The sequence below is a fragment of the Melanaphis sacchari genome, unplaced genomic scaffold (genome assembly GCF_002803265.2).
Source record: "Melanaphis sacchari strain LSU unplaced genomic scaffold, SCAv2.0 Contig4_pilon_pilon, whole genome shotgun sequence".
NCBI classification, from domain to species: Eukaryota; Metazoa; Arthropoda; class Insecta; order Hemiptera; family Aphididae; genus Melanaphis; species Melanaphis sacchari.
Window position 1 is genome coordinate 8,973,678 of NW_020271335.1, and position 23,462 is coordinate 8,997,139.

At 23.0% G+C, this 23,462-nt stretch overlaps 1 protein-coding gene and 1 non-coding gene across 3 annotated transcripts in view; both read right to left on the bottom strand.

The window, feature by feature from the left end:
• LOC112598922 (formin-like protein CG32138) overlaps nucleotides 1-21,942 on the bottom strand; it is a 28,752-nt gene extending 6,810 nt beyond the window's left edge. The window contains exons 1-6 of one of the 2 annotated variants that reach the window (XM_025345589.1): nucleotides 21,373-21,942; nucleotides 10,139-10,222; nucleotides 860-946; nucleotides 685-764; nucleotides 474-616; nucleotides 199-386 (exon numbers count right to left, since the gene is read on the bottom strand). In XM_025345589.1, the coding sequence (XP_025201374.1) occupies nucleotides 199-386; nucleotides 474-616; nucleotides 685-764; nucleotides 860-946; nucleotides 10,139-10,222; nucleotides 21,373-21,624 (834 nt within the window). In that variant the 5' untranslated portion in view covers nucleotides 21,625-21,942. Of the gene's footprint in view, nucleotides 1-198; nucleotides 387-473; nucleotides 617-684; nucleotides 765-855; nucleotides 947-10,138; nucleotides 10,223-21,372 lie in introns of those variants that run through there. The other variant, XM_025345590.1, reaches the window with a different exon arrangement.
• Nucleotides 9,026-9,097, bottom strand: Trnam-cau. The gene has a single exon. It is a non-coding gene; the product is annotated as a tRNA-Met (tRNA).
• Nucleotides 21,943-23,462: the final 1,520 nt, after the last annotated feature.

Sequence of the window (23,462 nt, forward strand, 5' to 3'; positions counted from 1 at the left end):
AAATGTACAATCAATATAATAAAAATGAGAAGCAGACATTTAGGTCAAACGCCATTTTTAATTTCACAAATAGCTGCTTATCATTATTAATATGTACACAAGCACATAATCAAGCTTCAAATCATACTTTAATTAATATTGACTCAACCAAAACATTCAACTATTATACTTTTTTTTTAATTTGAATTAAGTTCTTACTTTATTATTCATGATAGCCCGTAAACACATTATGCAAACGTGTATATCATCTTTAGTATCGCCCATATTTAGCTTTGCAGCGTGTCGCGATCTCCGTTTGATCCCAGGGCTATCTAATACGTCTAAAGTAGGTCTCGCGTGATTCGTTACATTACCGTTACTAATCCCATTCGTGTGAATATGATTACCTACGTAAACGTAAACAAAACAAATTCTAAAATCAATCATTTTCCAAACTATTGGATTACAAATGTAAGCTAAAACATTCAAATAACCTTGAGCGATTTTTTCGGTTGAGACATTAGTCACATCTACACAAGACCTATATTCATGGCGCATCATCACTAATCTAAAGCTAAGATAGTCAATCAACGAATCTAGACCATGATTTTGATCATCTAGAAATTCACGAACCCATCTATTTTATCAAATTAGTAATTAGTTATAAATTCAAAAAAACATATTCAGTATAAATGTTGATATTACTCTATATGATTGGTCCTAAGAGATATTTCTAGATCCCGTAAAACTTGCGTAGAAGTAGCATCTCCGACCATTTTTCGCTTCTATAAAAAAAATTAACATTTAATAATTAAGTTAAAGATTATATTAAAAATATACATTTTTTTTTTTTTTTTTTTTTTTAAAAAAACTCACTTACTCTTGAACTTCGGGAAGCTTTTGGATCTAAATATGTACGGAGTCTAGATAAATAGTGAGCTGGCGGATCTTTAGCTTGAACCATTTCCTAAAGAAAAACAAACAATAATTTTTTATTCAAATAAATTTATAAATTACATTAGTCACGGAATGGAGACTGGAGAGTTGATATGTACCACGTTGTGAACGTGCAAGACTATTTTCTGAACAAAGGGCTCTTTGATAACCATTTAGTAAATTATTTGTTCTGTATACTTAAATTTTTTAATGGTTTTAAATACTATACATTTAATAGTACTAAAATATTTTTTTCGAATATAAATATTAGATATTTTATATTGTACAATTATACTAAAAAGCAATTTAGTTAAAAAAATTAAAAAAAAAAACATTAATGAAACTTGTCTAAATCATATAATAAATAAAGATGTGTTCATATAAATAATAATATTTTATATTATTAAATACATATTATAAGACTTATGGCTAATGGATATATGTTTATATATAGTACCTACGTTTATTTTTGAAACACCTAAGGAATTGTATAATAATAGTGATATTTTTTTTTGTACACAACGTTTTGCAAAATTTGAATTACAAAAAAAAAATAAACACAATCTTTAAACATAGGAAATATCAACTACTTATAAATAATTTCAAGAATGTTGTGATGTAAAATCTATCACTTATTATAATACTACTTAGCATCTAAGTCAATAATATTTAAAAAAATGTAACAATAAGTCAGCATTACAAACTAATAATAACTAAATAAAATAATAAGTAATAAGTATTAAAAAATATAGACACGAAAACTAAAAGTAAATAGTAATGTATTAAATGATCTATTGTGTAAATACGTAGGTATATATAGGTTTGCACGAAAAGATACTTAAACATCATTAATATTTTATGTTACTAGGGAATCAGGGATCAAATAAAAAATTAAATATAAATAAATATGTTAAAAGAAACTATTATTTAAAAAATACATGTTTGTTGTATAGTGTATTAATGTATCACATGAAATATTAATATTCAAATCGTTAAAACCTCCAAGTAGACACCTAAAAAACATAAAGTGTAAAAATATTTCGATGTGAAATATTTATTATGCGATATATAACACTTCATTTTTTGTTGTGGTGTTGTATTTTTTACTGCACACAATACATACAATACGACTGCACAAGTTTAAATCGAAATTAAATAGGTAACTAATAAGTATACATATTACGTTATTATAATTTATAATACTACCTACCAGTAATTTACAAGCGGTCTATTATTATTATTTATCTGACATCATATTATGTTTTCAACAGACGAGTAGGTACAAAAAAAAAAATATAAGTATATACAACTTATAATATAATATGTATATATTTGTACGTGCGTGCGTGTGTATGTGTAAGTATATACATGAGAGAAGTGTTGATGTAGGTATGTTTATGTTTTAATAGTTTCCCTCGGCAAAGATGCAGATTCAATATGGACGGTTGACCTCGACTGAGCTAACTGAGGTTAACGGAGAATTATGACTCATATCACTGCCCACATAATACAAGAATACGTTTGATTATAATAACATATTGGTTATTAATTATTTATTATTGCATTTTCCAGTAATAATCGATCAAGCTAGGTAGTTTTTCTAACTTTCTAACGAGACTTTTTCAAATGAAGATAACCAATATCATTGAAAACAGTACAGTACAAATAGTACAATAAATACTAATATGACCAATACACTATATTGTTGCTTAACCTTAAGAAAACCTATTAAATAGAGTAATAAAATTACTATATTATTGTAATAATGTTGACACGCGAATTTTATAATCTTTTGTTCTATTGTACAAAATGAAACTACAAATATGTATTTAAAACTAATTAATAATTAAATGTATAAATGTGTTGGTATAATACTGTAGAGTGTATAGGTACCAACCGTTACATTATGATAACTTAAAATTATTTTAATTAAATAAATATAATTACTAAACATATCCTGATACAATTGATGAAGTTATTACAAATCTATTATATACCTTTTGGGGTATGTAATAGCTAATAAGTAATAAGATATATTTTGTATATTGGGTATGTTTCACAATATATTTACAAAAATTTGCCATGTATCAATAATAATCATTACATAAAAAGGGTTTTCATATATGATAAAATATATAATCATCTTATTGCATTTTATTATTTTAATCAAACAAATTAGGTTTCAACCAAAAATGAAAAATAAAAAACCTATTAATTTATTATATTTGACCACAATGAATTTTAAATAATATTGTAATATAATATAAATTAAATAGGTAATCACGACAGATAATATACATTTACGTATTTTATCAGTTGACAGTAGATTATCATCACTTTTTACCTATTAATATTATACACACACATATATGTGTAGATTAATTTAACTTTTTTATATCTATATTTGTGTATGGTTCCAAATAAGAATAAAATAGTTTATCAGACATATATCTTTAATAAACAATTAAATCAATGTTTTTTTAATATTATGACTTATAAAAAAGTATTGAATAATATTATGTATACCAACATAATTAGATAATAATATAATAAACATATAATTTAATTGTACAAAGTAATTACTAAAATAATATTGTATGCGTCTATCATAATTTTGTTCATGAAAAAAAATCATAGTTTTTAACATTTATTCAAAAAAAAAAAAAAAATTGTCATACATTAAACAACAAACAACGATTTTTGTAACAATTTAAAAGTTTAAGCCATCATCTACAAATGATAATTAATTATATCTCTTTTTGTTTATAGATCTACTTTAATTGATAAGGACATTGTAATATATAATACATAAAGAAAAATATTCAACAAAATTCAAACTAAATTTTCTAAATTATGATATGTGTATGTCTTGACTATCAATGTGTGCATGTAGCATAGAATCATAAATAATGAAAAAGTTCTATGAACGAAAATGAATCATTTAGCCTACCTACATAATAATGTAATACGACAATACGAGACCTAAAATTATTACCATAGCTATAGCCTCTTTAACTCTTAAATATTTAATATTTAGTTATAACTTCATAATTCATCATGATAAAAAATGGGCACTGAAATTAACTGTTAAGATCCACATTTGGATATTTAAAATTTTAATTTATAAAAAAAAATGATCAGTTATAGGTAATACAGTATATAATTAACAAAATTATTAGTTATATACTGTAATATTTTACAATTCAGTTCTCTGGTAACTGCTGATTACCAAAACAGACACGAAAATTAATAATAGTTTAGTACAAGATTCAGCATAAGCCTAATATCAAAAAATAGTTTTGGAAAAAAAATGATTTAAAGATCTGTTAAAAGAAAATAAACTGGTTTCACATAAGAAAAGTTTTTATAAAAATGCATATTATCATGGTATTGTGTGGATACAATTTCTAACATTTGGAGCAAAAGATCTTAAACGCATTCATTATTTATTTTCATTCTCATAGATATAATGAATACCCATCATATATCCTATGTGTATTCATTACAGTCCGTGGTTCATAAAAACACAATTAAATAGGGAGGGTCACAGTCGGCCGCTTTCATGTGTCACGTCGCCACTAAAAAAGGATTTTAGACGATATAAACATACACACAGACATAGATGAATAATGAGCTAATTAATTTGCATTTAACGGCAAACTCCAAACCGATATAAATAGGGTTCTATTGGTTGGTTATCTGTACCGTAACGTAAATTTAAAAAACCAAATAAAACTAGAAATACTGACTGCTTTGTGCACCTTCTATATAAACACCTAATTATAAAAAAAATTATACGCTCATGTATAATTAAAAGCTTGAACAGAAAATGTATATAAATATGAAATTTTAATTAGTTTAGATAAATAAATAACAATTATTCGCCGTCATCGATGCAATGATTTTTTTAACACAATTTTTTATCAATTTTCCATTGTTTACTTCATTTTTATCTTTAATACATTTCTATTTAGTAGAATTAACTTTTTTATTTTTACATAACTATGCTAAAATATTGTAATTAATAAATTTAGATACTTTAAAAACACAAAGAATATAAATAATTAATACAATAATTATCAAATAACGAACATCCAAAATTAGTATACGTTTATTTCGCATTATTCAACTTATAAATAAAGTATATTTATTAGTTTATTACTTATTATAGTTTTTATTCCCATTATTTGTACTACTCATTAATCATTATAATCATATCATAAATTATCTTATAAAAAGATAGGAAAGTTACAAAAAAAATCTAATATCTGGAAATATTTTTCGATGTTTTTTATATCATCATAATACATTGATAATTAATAATATACATAATATTGAATATATAATGCAGATTTCTTACTTTTATGAAACAAAAAACAAATAATGAATCAAATACATTATAATGTCAAACAAATATTATATATTATACATTTATTTTGTATATAATTGTAAAAATGAAAATTTTTCATCGTTATTATAGTTATCTTAAACTAATTATCCGATTATCATAATTTATTTTTTAATTAAAGACCTCATCGCGGAGCAAGTTTTAAGCCTATTCTTGATTTTACGAGTGTAAGTTAATGAAAGATTGAGTTATTAATTTTTTTAATAATTAGTAAACACGCATATCAAAATATTATTATTTTCATCCAATAACCTCCGGAATTAGTATTTTAGCGAATAGTTGATGTAGTATAACAGTGAAAAACATTTTTACACTGTTGAAACTTTATGAGTTATTGGTTTTTGGCTTAGAATGAAAAGTAAATCAAATTAGGGTTATTCAACAAAAAAGAAAAGAAAAATAATTTTAAAAAATGTTGCTGTTAAATGGTCAAATTAAAAACATTTTTTTTGTTTAGATTCCTGTACACCACAAATCAGAAAACCAAAAATATTATTTATTTACATGCGTTACCCTAAATTTTAATATTAAGCAACCAAATTTAACGCTGATGCCTTTTTTACGAACAACAAAGTACACAGGGATAGCAAGTAATATATCTATACGATTATAGATTATTATATAATTATGTACGATACCATTAGAGAATTATAAATTATAGCCTCTTTTTAGTTAATATAATGAATAATGATTTATGCTAGAATATAAAATTAAATTTTAGTAATTAAAATATAATAGTGATTAGTACAGTTAAGTAGCAATTAATAGAAAATGTAAAAAAACTACATTAATTAATATCTAGGTTGCCAGATCCTATTTTATTTAAATATACCAAATCATCATTTCGTTTCAGTAGATTCTAATTAAAATATTTAATTATTTTTTGGAAATTGTTTCTTTTTTTCAAACTCTGATTAACAAATATATGAAAAACTAGGGATATGTTGACACAAGAATCGTATCTTAAAAATATTTGAAGATTAAAAATAATGTAAAAAGTTTATTAAAATTTCAACAATAGTAAAAATAATAATATATTTAAACTAAGAAATTTCAAGTATTTCAATTAAATTTGCAGAAATAAAACATTACAAATGTCAAGTCTACAAGTAAACAAACAATTTATTTGTTTTTATTTATTGTATCATACTTTTTTAAAACAACAAGCCTAGAAATATAAAAATAAATACTCAGATATTAATGGCAGGTGGGCTCAACCTTGTTGGTCCATCAGGGGCCGTGACCCGAGGACCCACTATAATTCAAACTTACTTATGTTTATTTGAAAGTTGCAATTTTTCTTGTGCATTTCAAGGTTACAAACGAAAACTATACGTATATTTGTAAACGTTTCACACCAAAAATTGATATTTATCACTGACAAAAAAATTTCAAGAATTTGTAAAAATAAAATTTAAATTTAAAAGTCATAAAAATATTATGGTACATAACATTACAATAATATTATAAATATACACATACGAGTATTTAGTTAATCCCTTAAATTATTCTGAATTTTTAATGACTAAGATGGTTAAATTATATTCGACAAATCTAGAATAAAACATACTTTTAACTAGTAATATAAAAAGGCATAAAATTCTTAAATAAACTGTTATAATAATACTAAATGTAATTAGTTTAATTAATAATATTAATGTTTTGGGTAATCGTCGACCTTTTCATCTTAACTCCAATTTAATAAAATGAGAGACCGGTCTAATCTCGTCTTGATTCATAGGGCACTATACATTATATACAGGAAGTATTTGTTATCATTATATACATATTTCCTCTAAAATAAATGTATGTTAATTTTTTATTTAAAAAGATAATCCAAGGTAGGTGATCTTAATATATTTATACGTTTACAATATTCATTTAACAAGACTAAATTAGCAGAATGTAAAATCTGATAAAAATAATCCAAAAATTTTGATCAAATTTTAATACTTTTTAAAGACATGTATAATAAGAAATTTCAAAATCATGTTTAAATATAATTTAGAATAATTAAATAAATAAAAATAATCAGTCAATAGTTCTCCAAAAAAACTTCTTTGAAAATTAAAAGTTGTGTATAATTTTTTATCATTTGATCATAAATACTTATATTTATAATAAATGGTATCATGTAAACCTAAATATAATCTGACTCAGTTTTAAAATGTATGTATTTAATAAAAAGGGAAAAGTAGGTAACCGATCTTCTGTACACTAGGTATGTTAAGAATATTTCGTCATTGAATATATTATTTTAATGTATGTATTAAATTTAAATCCAATAATAAATTATTAAAACATACGAAAAACAATTCTAAGTGAAGATGATTTGTCAGTCTATATTACTAAGTGTATTTATATGATTTTCATTAATGCTATAAAATTAATTTATTTTACTATTTAATAAAACAGAAGGTTAAGTTAATTTTTTCGAAAACATTGATAACAATTGATAAACATTTTTAATTATTTTAATAAAATATTTATTTTTTTAATCACACCATACGTAGAAAATGTTAATATAAACATTTAGTGAAGACATATTAACTACTGTTATTAATTTATTATTATTATTATTATTTTTTTTTTTTTTTTTGTTAAAACGACCAGGTTAAAAAATAGTTTTGCATAAAAATTACCGTTTTTCCCTAATATTTTTTATCTTTATCAGTTATTAAGAAAACTATTATGAATTTTTTACTTTTGACTTCTCCCCTCAAGATACAAACTAATTTCACTTAGCTACTTGCTAGAAAATATATTAAAGTCGAAAAATGAAGCACGTTTTCTAAAATAAAAATGACACAAAAAACAAATACACATACACACCATTATAAAGTAAAATACATTTATCGCTCCGTTTAGAATCTAAAACCATACATAATATATTAGTATATTACATATTTACATATGATTCTAAAGATATAATTTAATATTATTGATGCTTATACAAATTATCAACAGGTAATAAATAAAAATTTTACGTATTGTCATACATTAATTATTTATTACACGTTGTCTAAAAAGTTTAAAATTCGTCACGAACAAATTTACAGAAAATAATTATCGTAATTGAATTGGCATTGAAATGTACACTAAAGTGAAAAAAGTATTCTCAATAATCATTCATTATCGTACAGTTATTATTTTTTAATTAAATAAAAAAAGTACGACCTTTATTTATAAAGACATCAGATCTTAAATTGTACATAAATTAAAAAGACGGGAAATTATGATAATTATACAAACATCATAGTCTATATAAAAAAAAAAGCTTTACAATGACGTAATCCCATAATGAAATACGGCGACATGTGTCTGATATACTCGTGAATGTACAATATCCGGTCCTACCGGTACACCACGGTGGGAACGATACTGAATAAAACGTTTAAGCGATGCAACGATGCTCTTACAACATCACTCGATTAAATTAATACAAGACTACAAATGAAAATAATTATTTAAAATTTACTAAAATATATATAACACAATCTATGAAAAATATTTTATCATAATATAAATATATCTAATGACTACAATATTCAATACTACGGTCATTTTAAATTAAATAAATATATTATAAGTTATTTTTAAACAGAAATAGTTATGAATGTTATGATTAAGAAAATCATCTTTGTCATAAAATAATATCATCCTACAAATTTAAATAAGTAAATAACTTGCAAAAAAACTCCTTAGCAGAGCGTGGTTTCGATCCACGGACCTCTGGGTTATGGGCCCAGCACGCTTCCACTGCGCCACTCTGCTTAGTTAGACACAATACTAAAAACAAACTTATTTAAACGCAACAACTAACTATATAACAAATTACATAAACATTATTTAAATACTATTATAAAAAGACAACCTCTAAGATATGTGTAATACAAGATTTAAAAGTGTGTTTTAAAAAATATTTATTTTGGTAAAATATTACAGTATTTAAAATTTTAAAGTCATTGAAAAAATAAACTATAAGGTTATAAATTATAATATAATATAAAACTATAGTACGAAAATGCAGATATTTTGGGGAACTGAAAGATAGTATTTAAATAATTATGTTTAAACACCCTAAACTCAAATCATTCATCTCCCACAAATTTGGAACTACAGCTTTGGTACGAATAAGATCTATGTATACAGTTTAATAAACTATATAATATTAATATGTATTTACACGATATAATATGTAATTATGCCGTAATACAATACACATGTGTAACTGTACAAATGTACATAAAATATATAATTATAAATAATCACTATAAATATAAACAATCTATACATAAGTTATACAAAAAGCTTATATACTAAGGGTGTAAGTTAGCACGAAGGGGTTGATTAAGCAATATCTTATTAGTGACACTTAATTAGATCCATTTTTTACTAAATTAATTTAAAAACCATTAATAGTTATTTTTAATCAAAATAATTATGGTCTATTTTAAAATATATTTTATTATATAAAGTTAAAAATTACATAATTGTGTAACGTAACTCAAAAGATTATCTAACAACTATTTATTTACTACCTTAATAGTATCACACGTAAAAATCTATGTTATACTGAGGAGAAATATTAAATTTATATTGTGTTTTTTATTTACAAGTTCAGATGTCAATGATAATATAGTTTAGATAATATTTTCACAGGTATTGAAGAATGTTTCGAGGAAAAAATAAATTAGAAAAATAGAAAATTACACAGCTGTGCAAATTTAATAATTAATAATCTATGATAATTTTTACTAAATTTTATAATTTTATATCATGATAAAATTATAATAAAAAATACATTTATTATACCTGATCACAAATCAAGTCCCATTTTTTTTCGTCATCGTACTGCTTTAGGAGTTTTGCTTTGTCCGCAGGCAAATTCATGGATGCCTGTAACACGTGATCAAATAAATTGAGATTAATAATTGGTTTATTTCATTCAAAGTTTCTACAGAATCGTTATTGTTAGGACAAATCAATGCAGGTGAATGTAATTTTACTTCTAATATCTATCTTCATGCAATTCTATACACTTATTCATACATCTTGAAATATTAATAACGAGTAGATACAAAATACAAACACGAATTATCAAATTAATTACAAACATATGCGATAATGTATTAATGCTTAACAATAGAATTATATTTTTGCAAAGGTTATATGGTATATTGATGAATGATGATTATAATATGTACTATCAATAATATTACTTATAGAATTCGAGTTAACATGTTTTTATTATTGCTAATGCCCAATTACTAAATTACGTTAATAATTTGAATACAAAATTAATAAACATTTTTATAACATAAAATAAATAAAAAATAGGTAATTAATGTTATCACCATCGTCCATCAATCATAAATAACATAAATAATACATATTTCACACGATAAGTTAGTTTTCAAAAAATATTTGAATAAAAATAATTATTGAAAATCAAAATAAATCTAGAATAATTATTTTTTAGTACATATTATGTCGTATCGTAAATCTATTTATTATTTTTCCACTTGTAAATTCTTAGTCTGGTCTTAGGTATAATTTGAGTATTAATGTATTACATGTATGTTAACCTTATACAATATACGACTATTATTTATTAAATTTAAATAAATTTAGTAATTAAATAAATCATCTAATATTATTTAATGTTTAATTGTTTTAATTTATAACAAATTTCCAATTTATATAAACTTAATTTTTCAAACAATATATATTTTTTTATCATTAAAAAGTAATTAAAAATGTCTACAGCTAATAGATATAAATAAGTAAAAAGCTTAAATAGCTTAAGCTATAACTCAATATTGTTATTTTTATATTTTTATATTAATCAATATGTTATCTTACAATACCTCACACTAAATAATTTCAATTACCTAGACTATTTTACTTATTGTTGAAAATGAATAATGAAAGAAATAGAAAATAATTATATCAAATTTCAAAACGAATAACATATTCTATTGTATATTTGTATCCTGTAGATATTTTGATTAATTTATTATCAGTTCTATGGGGGACAACCGAGTTGTTATGTTAAAAATAAATATACTAAACTTAATTTAAACACAAAAGATATAAATGAAATACAATAATTAATAACTGACACAAATCATTAATAAATCATCCAAAATATTTTGTGTTTACAGTTCCACCTTAAATATTATAATACTGAAAAAGATTAGGTAGAAAATGTTTAAATTTAAAAATACAAATAAAACAATTCATAAATTATTTATAAAATAAGTTAAAAAGCAATTTTTTTACAATTTAATTACATTAACAAAGACAAATAAAACGTATACCAAAGTATATTATATTTATTTTAAATAAAACATTTTCAACTACGTGTAAATTGTAATTCACCTCAAGAAATAAATCCACTGTGGACTATTTATTTTTACGTAAAAACAATAAATAACACACTTTTTTTAATAGATACTAAAAAAATGTCATAATTTTCATTACATAACCTCTACTATTATTGTTTGAAGAAAGCATTATTACTCAACTATGTTTTTCCTTTCTCCAAAACCTTATTATATCGTTATTGCTATCTTTAAAATATTTTTGATTACCGGCGTGGAACCAGAATTAAAATCTAAAACTAAGTTAATCTTACATCATAACTCACTCAGAAGAAACTGTAAGATATAAAAAATTATTTTTGTTTTATCCACATTTTAAAACAACATTATATCCATTTGATGAATACTTGAGGGTTCATTAACAATACAATAGTTATTTTATTATTCTGACGATACGTAAAGTCTAAAGGTAACAATACTGCCCTCGAGAAGCTTAGTGAGTGAATCATGACATAGCACCTCAAATTTTCTATTATAAAACAATAAATTATCGAACACCGAGTATAATAAAAGCAAGAATATAGTACCACACCCATTTGATATGATAGCTGCGGGGGTTGAGGGTCTATTGTGATTTTTAAAATCAAAGGGTGTGGTGTCGAAGACGTTTTGAGGGCTCCCCGGCATTAACTCTTATATTTTAATTCGTGGATATTGTTTAATTTTAAATGTATAAAATTATAAAAATTTCATGATACAATTACACGAAAAATTGTATATTAAGTTTCTAAATAAGTATCATCTTATACATTATATTAGTGTTTTTAAATTATTCATATGACTTACGTAAATAACATAATGAATAACCATTTTAACTAATAAAACAACGCAGTATATTTAAGTTGTCTATAAATAAAATACCGCAAGTCAATAACTTTTATTTTAGTTGAAATATCAAAAGATTTAAAAAATTATTTCTTCCTTGAATTAACATTATAATTTTATAATATATTATATTACTTAAGACCGATATGATACAAATAATATTGTAGGAATAATATCTAATTTCATAAGCGAGCGACTTGATAAATTCCATTTTGTTATTCAACTAGAATAAAAATACGAGAACAATGCTCATTGTAGTTGTTTTAACACATATTATACGGGCTGTATCTAAACTAAATTTACATATAGATTGCAAGTATATTCAATGCGTTTTATTTCATTTTTAAAATTGAATATTAAGACGTACTATTAAAATTATTTTATATAGTTTTTTAGCAAAAATATCAAACATTATTAAGGAAAATTAATGTAATTAAATTAACCATGTCAAGTATATAATAAAAATATGTCATAAAATTAAACTTAATATTTATTAAAATACTGAATATAAAAAATGTGTAACATATGAATTACTTAAAATAAGTATAAGTACGTTAAAAAGTAAATTGTATATAATTAAATTTGTCCATAAATAAGAAAGTTAAGATAATATTATTATTTATCTTAATATAAGTAATACTATTAAATTATTTCAACTATTTTAGAAAAGAAAAATTAACTAAATTAGTTAATTACGTTATTTCTATGAACTACAATAAATAACAAAATATAATTTGTATAAATTTAAATCGTCACAGTTTAAAATTGTACCTTAATTAATACCATTACATTTATTGATAAATAATTATTTGTATTTACTTAATAACGAAATGTATTTGTAACTTAAGTTATTTTAACAGTAAACATTGTTATATATATACATATATATGCAGCTTTATATGCATTTGAAAACTAAAACAAAGCTTTTAAAGACATCAGGACAGTTCAACATAATAAAATAAATAAATAATAAAATGTAGTTGTATTAAAAATTGGGTCACTATAAGCATGCAACACGATTAACCTCATAAAAAAAAAATAAACGATAAAACGTTTTCAATTTATAATTATTAAAGGATTGTTAGTTTTATAGAAGCTTTTTAGACTTTAACCCCATTTAAGAACATCAAAGTAGTTTTTAAATGATTTTTATTTGTTTATAGAGTAAAATCCTTTTATTATTTTTTTATAAATATTTCTCCTAAAATAACATAATACATTTTGTACTTACTATACTTTTATACGAGTTTTGGTTTATGTGCATTAACAAAAAATAATAATAATTAATACCATTATCATCGTAATATATTCACAAAAAGAATAATAGATAATATTACAACAAACTTTCAAAACTTTATTATTAACAATTTCACGTGAAACTCAACTCAAACGTTAACCCTCTAATTCAAACAATGCACTTCAACTTTATTCCTGACAATCCTTCCTACAGATTCAAATGGAACTGTTATCGTGAATTATTATTAAATATTTAAAAATTTAAGTCATTACTATAAATGTATAATTATATTCTGACAGTCGAGATGTATTACTAATCCATACTTTATATCACATTGTAAACTAATTTACACAAAATTAGCCGTAACTTCTAATTAACTAATGTAAATTACGTTCTTTTAAAGATCAATTTTTAACAATAATTAAAAAAAAAAAAATTTAATAAATAATATTATAAAACGTAATAACTACCTATTTAATTCATAATATTATTTTTACAATTTCACTTAAAACTTAGGTGCTTTAAAGATTATATATTTAATAATTAAAAAAATAACAATAAATAACCACGGTTTATTTGCAATAAAATATCTATCATCTTTTTGACTTCAGTGTTAAATAATTTAAATGTGAATAATTTATTGGTAATAAATCCTAAAATCTTATAACATTCACATTTAAAAAGAAAAAACAAATTATTTACACTCATAAAGGTTCTATTTAACATAATACATACCATAAAATATTCCTAAAATAGTAACATGTAATTACTAATTACAGATTAGTGATATGTAACAGAAGCAATTAGTCATAGTAAAAATCAATCACAACAAATTTGATATTTTCATCACTACCTATGAAATACTTCAATATCTGTTTTTGTAGAACGATATTATGTAGAATGATAAAGAAACTAGTTCAACACCACGTATAGTGTATTGCAAATTATTACAAACGCTCGACAAAATAAACATATTTAGTACCTATTATTGATAGTGAATAGTCATTATAAGAATAATAAACAAAAGATAATCAATCTTTAAATTTAATTTTTTAAACAAAATTAAAAAAAAATCATTTCATTTATTGTTATAAAACGCAAAGTATAGCGGTCATAAATCCAACATTCCTCGAGAATATTTACCACTCTTTTCTTATCAATCCTCAGAACGATTCAAACAACAATAAAATGCTTATGATGTAAAATAAGAAATATTAATGCAAACACATGTTTCATGTTTGCGACCCTAGTACCCCACTTCATTGTTTGCTTGAATGCGGGTGCAAATAATGATAAAAAATTTGATGGTTTGTATTTTGTTGGATTTTAGGTACATTTAAAATGATTACATAAAGAAAAATCTGATGACATTAATCCAAAAAGAATATGAAAAATCAGGCATTCATCAACAATAGGATATATATAATGGATAATGCAAATCAAATTGGATAAACTCAGGAATATAAAATAATATTATTTTTAATTAGTAATTTTATATGATATTAAAACTTAAATGGTCACAAAAAGTAAAACATTGTTAAATATGTATAATATTTTTAAAAAAAACTTGCTTTTACTATCAAACTATAAAAATTAATTCCTATTAATATGTCCATTCATGCATAATATTAACAAAGTGCAATACTTTTATTTAAACATAAATTGATGAGGCTTTAGCCTATAAGATATTTAAACAATTTTTTATCTTTACTTTATGGACAGTAAAGTGGAATTCCCAAAATATAAACATAAATAATTTCGTAAGATAAAGAAATTTCGCAGCTAATTTAATTTTTAATGACTATTGACTAGGTACCAAATAACATAGTATGTAATATATTATAAATTTATTTTGTTGTAAATTTATAATCACCCAACAGTAATCTATATTTATTATTTCTACAAAACATGTCAATAAGTGAGACAAACATTTTTAATAAAATACAGAACATTACATGAATATGATGAAAATAATACATTTTAATTAATCTATTAAAACATTAAATTATAATTGTTCCCATTCAATTCTATTATTATGTTAGGTATTAATCGTTGCATTTCATATACCTATTGTTTTAGTAAAATTGCTATTTAACCACTTGTCTTTAATTTCAGCCTATTGTCTATGACTAAACATTATTAAATTAATTTATTTAACTATATTATACAATTAAATTATTGTCCACTAAATAGTTTTACATTAATATAGGAAACTATAAAAAAACCTTGTTACAATAGGTATAGAGACTCCAAAATATTGAGTAGTAATATTACTCGTTTCGCATCGCTCACTTAACCCAGCTAATATCTTATTTATTATCATTATACATTTGAATCGGTCGAAATCTCAAATGAAATCTAAAATAAAACACCTAGGTAACATATACATGTTATTAAGTTAATATCAATAAAAAAAAGCAAAAAAACAATTTTTTTAACAAAGCGTATTCAATATTAAAAAGAAAATCTTTCCTAAGTGAATTATAGATACACAATATAACATTAAACATTGAAAAAATTGAAGAATTAGATTCTAGTTTTAGTATTGAAAATAGAACAAATCATGCTGAGATTTTATATATTTCTAAAAGAAGACGGCAGGTAAAAATTATAATCGAATATATATATATATTTTATTTTACCGTTAATTAAATGACAATTTAACAAAATAATATATTATCCTTATGCAGTTAATTAGAATTTAAATTATAGAAAATCAAAATTAAATTAAAATTAAATTATTTATTAATACAGTCTTATAAACCTTTATTTAATTTAAAAAATGAGAGTTCATGTAATACAATACTTATTAAACTACGAATATATTATACTTAATTTAAAACAATAAAATTAATTATGTAAATATAATACTCATTATATATAAGTTATATTATCAAGAAAATACATATTTCAGAGTCAGTATACTTATCTAAAAATATGTCAATATATAGTACGCAAGTACGCTGTATAAATCAGAGTTCAAAATAAATACTGTAACAGTGTAAAATTAATAAATTTTACAATAGAAACCTATGCCTCCATTTAGTTTTGATTGCTTCGTCATTCTATTATACATTTTAATTATGACAAAATCAACGAAATTTTTTACTGTAAATATTAATAACATTTTTGGTAGATTTTTCTTACTTCAAGTGAAACTAATAATAAAATATAAAATGTTGAATTTTCAATTTTGTTTGTTTGCATTTAGAGTACCTCACCTTTTTAAAATTTTTAAAAATTCGTGTAATTAACACAGTTTTACTATAGTTGAAAAAACTATATATTAATATACCAAAAATAATATTATATTGAGTTACGTCGCTATTTTTTTTTTTTTTTTTTTTTTTTTAACAGTGAAAGTTTGTATTTTAAAGTGTATCCAAACTACTAATGTAAATCCTCGGGTAAATTTAAACTAAAACAAAAATAGACATTAGAAAACTTTTAGGGTTTTACTAAAATTGCACATACATGAAATAATTATAAATAAATATTGAGAAATTTTTAGCTGTTATCTTTGAAAGTTGTAAATGATTCATGGTATAAAGGCATGCAGTAATCACAAAATTTAGCTCAATAAGTACCTGTATTATCTTAATAGTCCAATATACCTCAAACTTTGGATAAACCTTTTAGATTTCTGGTTCTAGTAACCTGCGTATTATACTTCTATGATATATTTATTACTTTATAATCAATCTTTTAGAAATTAGCAATCATGACACCAGAAAATTATTTAGTTGTTCATAAAATATACCTAAAACAAATATTGACGTATAAATTATGTACATTACTGCACCATAAAAAGACAACCAGAGATTTTGATTGTTTAACTACTTTAACTTAAGAGGATGTCAGAGCATTACTTTTATTTGTTTCCCTGACCTACTGACATCATGACAATTTTTTCAACCTTGTATTGTCAGCTTTGGTGATTTGATGTATAATGAAACATAAAATTAAGAACATTATCTATATTCTACCTTTAATATTGTTATGATATTTCAATTTATACGCAAATTATTAATAAATAAAATATTACAATTTTAAAATGTTTATATCTAGCTTAAAATTTTAAATATTGTAAAAACTAGAAGCCAAAGTAAAAACACAGAGAAATATTAGATCAATTGTTAAGGTTGATCCTGATGAACTCAAATTTGATTATTGTCGTGTGGGTCAGAATGAAAAAACAATTAGTTTGCCGATAATTAATATCCTTTTAAAGAAAGGGCTTAACAGTTTATTTTTAAAAAAGACTACCTATATAAACGTTGAAATTTAGTTGTGAGCGTAGAAAATTATTATTAGTATCCATGTATATCCACAACATTTAAATTCTACATGTCACTACTTATGTCGTGTTTAAGAACGCTACTTTTCGCTCAATGTGTACCTAACTTATATTTCTTGTACATCATACCAGATTATCAGTTTATCAATATTGATCGGATAAGACTATATATATATAGTTAGTATACTAACAATAGATTTTTATTTAATTTATTCTTTATTTTTTTAAATTGTTTAACTCAATAAATCACTGCATGAAATATTTATTATTTTTTTTAATTTTTAATTTTTAATTATTCAGAAAAAGGTAGGGAAAAAATTTTAACAAAAGAAAATATCGGTATAAAGTTAAGTTGTTGACAAATTTCAATCTGTTCTTTTAATTAATATGGAAAAAATTGGGATTTGACATAAAATAACACTAAGAACCATTTTTTAATTTTTTTATAATTTACTAGAAAACTGGTAGAAATAACCAACAAATTAAAAATAGTTAAATGTTGAACTTAAAAGTTAAGATAAGATATCAGCGCACTAATAGTTTTTCTTTATTTGACCCACGCACAACATACAAATAAATTTATGTTCACCAGAATCAATCAAGTTTTATTAGGTAGCTTTAGAATTTGAGTTATTTACCTCTTATAAAACTTTAAGTTAAGAATATTATCTGTATCTTTTAGTCACATTTTAAAACAAGATGTAAACATTTTTTAGTTGTAATACTTTACGTACTCTTAACGCTATAACATGTATAAAAATTAAAATATTTATCATAAAAAAGTTAACATACAAACAAAAATAATGTCATGGATAATATTCTTAATTTTAATTTCCATAATAGGTCAATTAACCCTAATACCAAAGCTAACAACACTAGATTTTGTTTTTCCAAACATAAATTTTCTATGATGTGCGTGCCGAGAAAAAAAAAACAAATAAGAGCATTAAAAATAGTAATTTTAATGATAAAACTCAATTTTTTTAAATTAATTTAAAAAATTATATTTTCATAATTAATTAATTTGAATATTTAATAAATATAGTATGATTGTTAACAGCGAACATTTTGTATCTCAATATAGATTGAATAATTTGAAATTTGAAGAATACGTGCATACAAATATAGTATAAAGTTAATAAAAATTAATCATAATATGTAGGATTTATAAAAAAGAATCATATGTTTTTTAGATATATTTAAAATATTCTAAAACATCATTATTTAGTTAATGCATTTGGCAAGTGTTTAAATAATAAATAGTTGTTTTTATGGAAAAAAATATATATAAATGTATTTGATTAATTTTAAAGATGTAGTGATTTACCATTTTTATCATTACTTTAAAAATAATATAAATAATAGGTACAATACTAACTTACACAGAGACCCAATTATATCTTATTCTTGCCCGTTATTGAAATTTAAGAATACTGTTTGAATAGTTAATACTTAATTTTAAAACCGTTTTTATTCCTAATATAGAAAAATAACACCACTTTAAAATATAATATTATACAAATTATGTATCTGATTCTATGGCTAACCCAATAAAATAGCTTAATGCACAAACAATATTCCCTTTAATGTATTAACAAATATTATTTTTAATAATTATTAACTAGTAAATACAATATTCAAATAACAAAGATTAAATCCTAAAATTTCATGATTGAATACTTAACAATAGGGTTATAAACACTAAATAAACATAACAACTCATTTTCTTAATTTTTCCAAAGAAAACATGCAAGTTTTACCATAGTTAAGATTTTTTTTTAGAATTAGTTTGTAATATATTTTAAATTATAGGTAATAACGAAACCAACATAAAAATCCCTGTCTAACACCACTAACTAACAACATTATACATCAATTAAATATTTATAAAAGAACAATTTAATGATATAGGTACCTACTATAATCTTCGAACACTAAGCAATTTATAATAGTTACACAATTATTAATAGGTAGACACTAGACACTAATCACCAAACTTTAACAAATTACATTATACAAAATATTGGGTATACTTTCATTCCAAATTCTTGCACAATAGTCAGATAATATAATAATTTAAATTAAAATAACTTATGGTTATAAATGAGTAAGGTTATATTTTATATTTTTATTTATATAACTAGTTGTATCACTAGTATCTATGCTGAGTAATATTAATGAATATTTAATCACAAAATATTATACCTACTTATTTTATACTCTTACACCACTAACAATAATATTTATAAATGACACACCTTAAAATTTTATCATTATAATTTTTAAGTTTCTATCAGCAATTACATAAATGTACCTAAGTTTATTTCATTCTATATATTTAAGGATCATAAATAATCTTAAAAAATAGCTTTAGATTGTTTACCTATGAGGTTATAACTTATAAATTATTTCATTATTATTAAACTAAATTCTAAGAATATCTTAATACACTTATAATTAATGTACATATTATTAGTTAACACAATAATACGTAATAACAATTTGGTAAGTACCATAATGTTTTCAATACAGTTTTATGTGTTTTTAAAAACAAAAATTGACAGGCAAGTACTTTGATAAGTACTCAATAAATAATAATCTATAATTACATAGATATATGCAGAGATTCAATTATTATATAGGTGCACAATATATTTTAAAAGTTTATTGCATAAATTTAAATATATTACATCAATAATTTCTAATAAGTTATAAGCCAAAACAAACCTACCAATATGGCAATTTTTAAATTACTCAGCCAATAAACAAAAATATAAAAATATTTATTAAAATTTGTTTTTATAGGTAATATAAAGGGACTTTTGATGAATTAAAATGTTATAATAACGTATGAATAGTAAGTAAGCACTTGATTTAAAAACGTATATTATTTATTTAGCTTTTAAATGATGGACAGTCAGTTAAAATATACAATGTGAATAATAGATATGACATAAATACAATAGAGATAGAAACTAAATAGCTAAAATATGTTTCTATAGACTATTAATACCTGATAAATAATTAAATTGGTAGAACATGAGTAATAATTATAACAAATTAATAAGAATAAGAATATATACAATAGATAATATAATATGTTTTGTTTTTATTATAGTAAATAACAAAGTACCTATGTTTATAATCTAACCAGAATATTTATTAAGAATTAACTAATCAATTGTAATGAAACTGGTAATAAGTGGGTACCATAATTTTAATCATAATATTAATAATGTAAAATAATGAAAATTTTATTCAACTATATTTATATTTTATATTAAAATAAAAAAAAATAACATACCAAGACTTTTGTGAACCGCCTTTCCAACTCACTCTTGTCTGGCATCGGTATTTTAGTCCGAATACTCGCTCGCAAATTATGAGTCCTGGGCAATTCTACAGGCAAATGAAGTTGGTGCTGTGGAGTCGAAATCGGCGAGTTGTATTCGGGCTTACGGGTTTGTATATTGCCCATTTTCACGTCATCCAATTTTGATTGTGACACAAAAAACTTTAAACAACATAAAACTCTCACCTCGTCACCATTCCGCATTTAAAATCGATTTGATAATTTTTATTAAATAATTAGAACAAATAACATCAACTTAAATGCAACAGGTGCAAGGCTGAACATATGGCCAGCCACGTACATGAGAAAATCGAAGATCACGTCATAATAATATTTATACAGAACATAGCATTATTGACACGATATAAATGAGGCTGTTGTAATTTTACTTAAAAAACAAAAAAAAAAAAAAAGGAAAAAAAAAACAGAAATTCGAATTTTCTATCACACAGAAGGAAAGCAACAATATCACTCATCCACTTGCGAGTGCTGACTACTACTGAGGTCTGAGAGACTAAAAAGAGTAAAAAGTGAAAACACAAACGATTGACAACAATAATATTATGTAGCGTAGCGGCCAGCGGCGGCAAACTCAGCACTCGGCAGCAGTAAATCCAAAAGACGAAACGAGATGGCAGTTTCTGATCAATGCAGTGTTGCCCGATCGTCATATCACAAAACTCTTGGAAACAATATTGATATATAAATATTCGAATTGAGACTTTTTTATAGAAATAATAAAAAATTTTAATAAGTGTATAGTGTATTTATATTATAATATATATTATTTAATGAATATTGTATTGCAAACGTTGTACGTATTTATAAATAATATATACTATATACGTTTTCAACTTGCAAGTATTGGTGTTTCATTCACGAATGTGAACTAAATATTAAAGTATAGTATATTATGACTATTATGTTTGAGAATAATTATGTTTTCGAACTGACGTATTAATATATTATATAGGTATCTAGATAATTTACAATCGATGTACCTAGTACCTAGTAAAGAGGCAAGGGTAAGCTTTAGATTTTAGAATAATTCAATAATATATTGTTAATATTCAACAGACAACAACTAGAATCTATGAATTTATATTTAATTATTTATACATAGATATTATTAAGTAATACAATATATTATAAGATGCATTATCATACATGTATGATGTATAGCCATTAACCATATAGGTATAATATTTTTTATGCCTATGCCCTTTATTGGATATATTTTACTTTCCTGTAGTGGCTAGTATTTATTATAATATTTATGTTACGTTATAACTTATAAGTAATAAGTAACTTACTATACAACCTACCCATGATCATGAATAATGTTTAGATACCTACGTACCTATCATAATATAATAAGTGTATAGTATAATATTGTCTATTTTTAGTTAAACATTGTTATTTCAAGAATACTTATTATATTACCTATAGCCTAAAGGTATTACTGTATTAGATATCATAGACCAACTTGAACCTACTTGCTCTATACAATAAAATAGGTAACCATAATTCAATATTCAATATTAAAAAAGTATTTGAGTACTCTGATTAGAACTATTTTAATTGAAGGAGCGAAGTTTTACACATACCTACCACCCACGATCCACCCATATTTTATACCTATCTGGCATTTGCCAATCGAAATCGCTCGCTTCGCTTGCATTATACTCTTCACACATTCACAAATATATGTAGGTACCTGGTACATGCAGTGACGTAACCAGGATTTTGCAAGGCGGGAGGTTTAAGTGAAAATTAAACTTAGTTTTTCACTGTTTTTGTTATGTTTGTTACTCAATTGAACTATTTAAGAACACAGTTTAGTTGTAAACTTGTGAATATACAATATTATAATATATTATAAGCACCTCAATATAAAAATAGAATTAATGAAATGTGCAATAATATAAATAATACATTTATTAGATGTGGAAAGACAATGGTGACGGGGGGAGGGGGGTTTAAACACCCAAACCTCCCTGTCTGTGCCACTGAGTACGTGGAATAATATAGATAAGTAGATA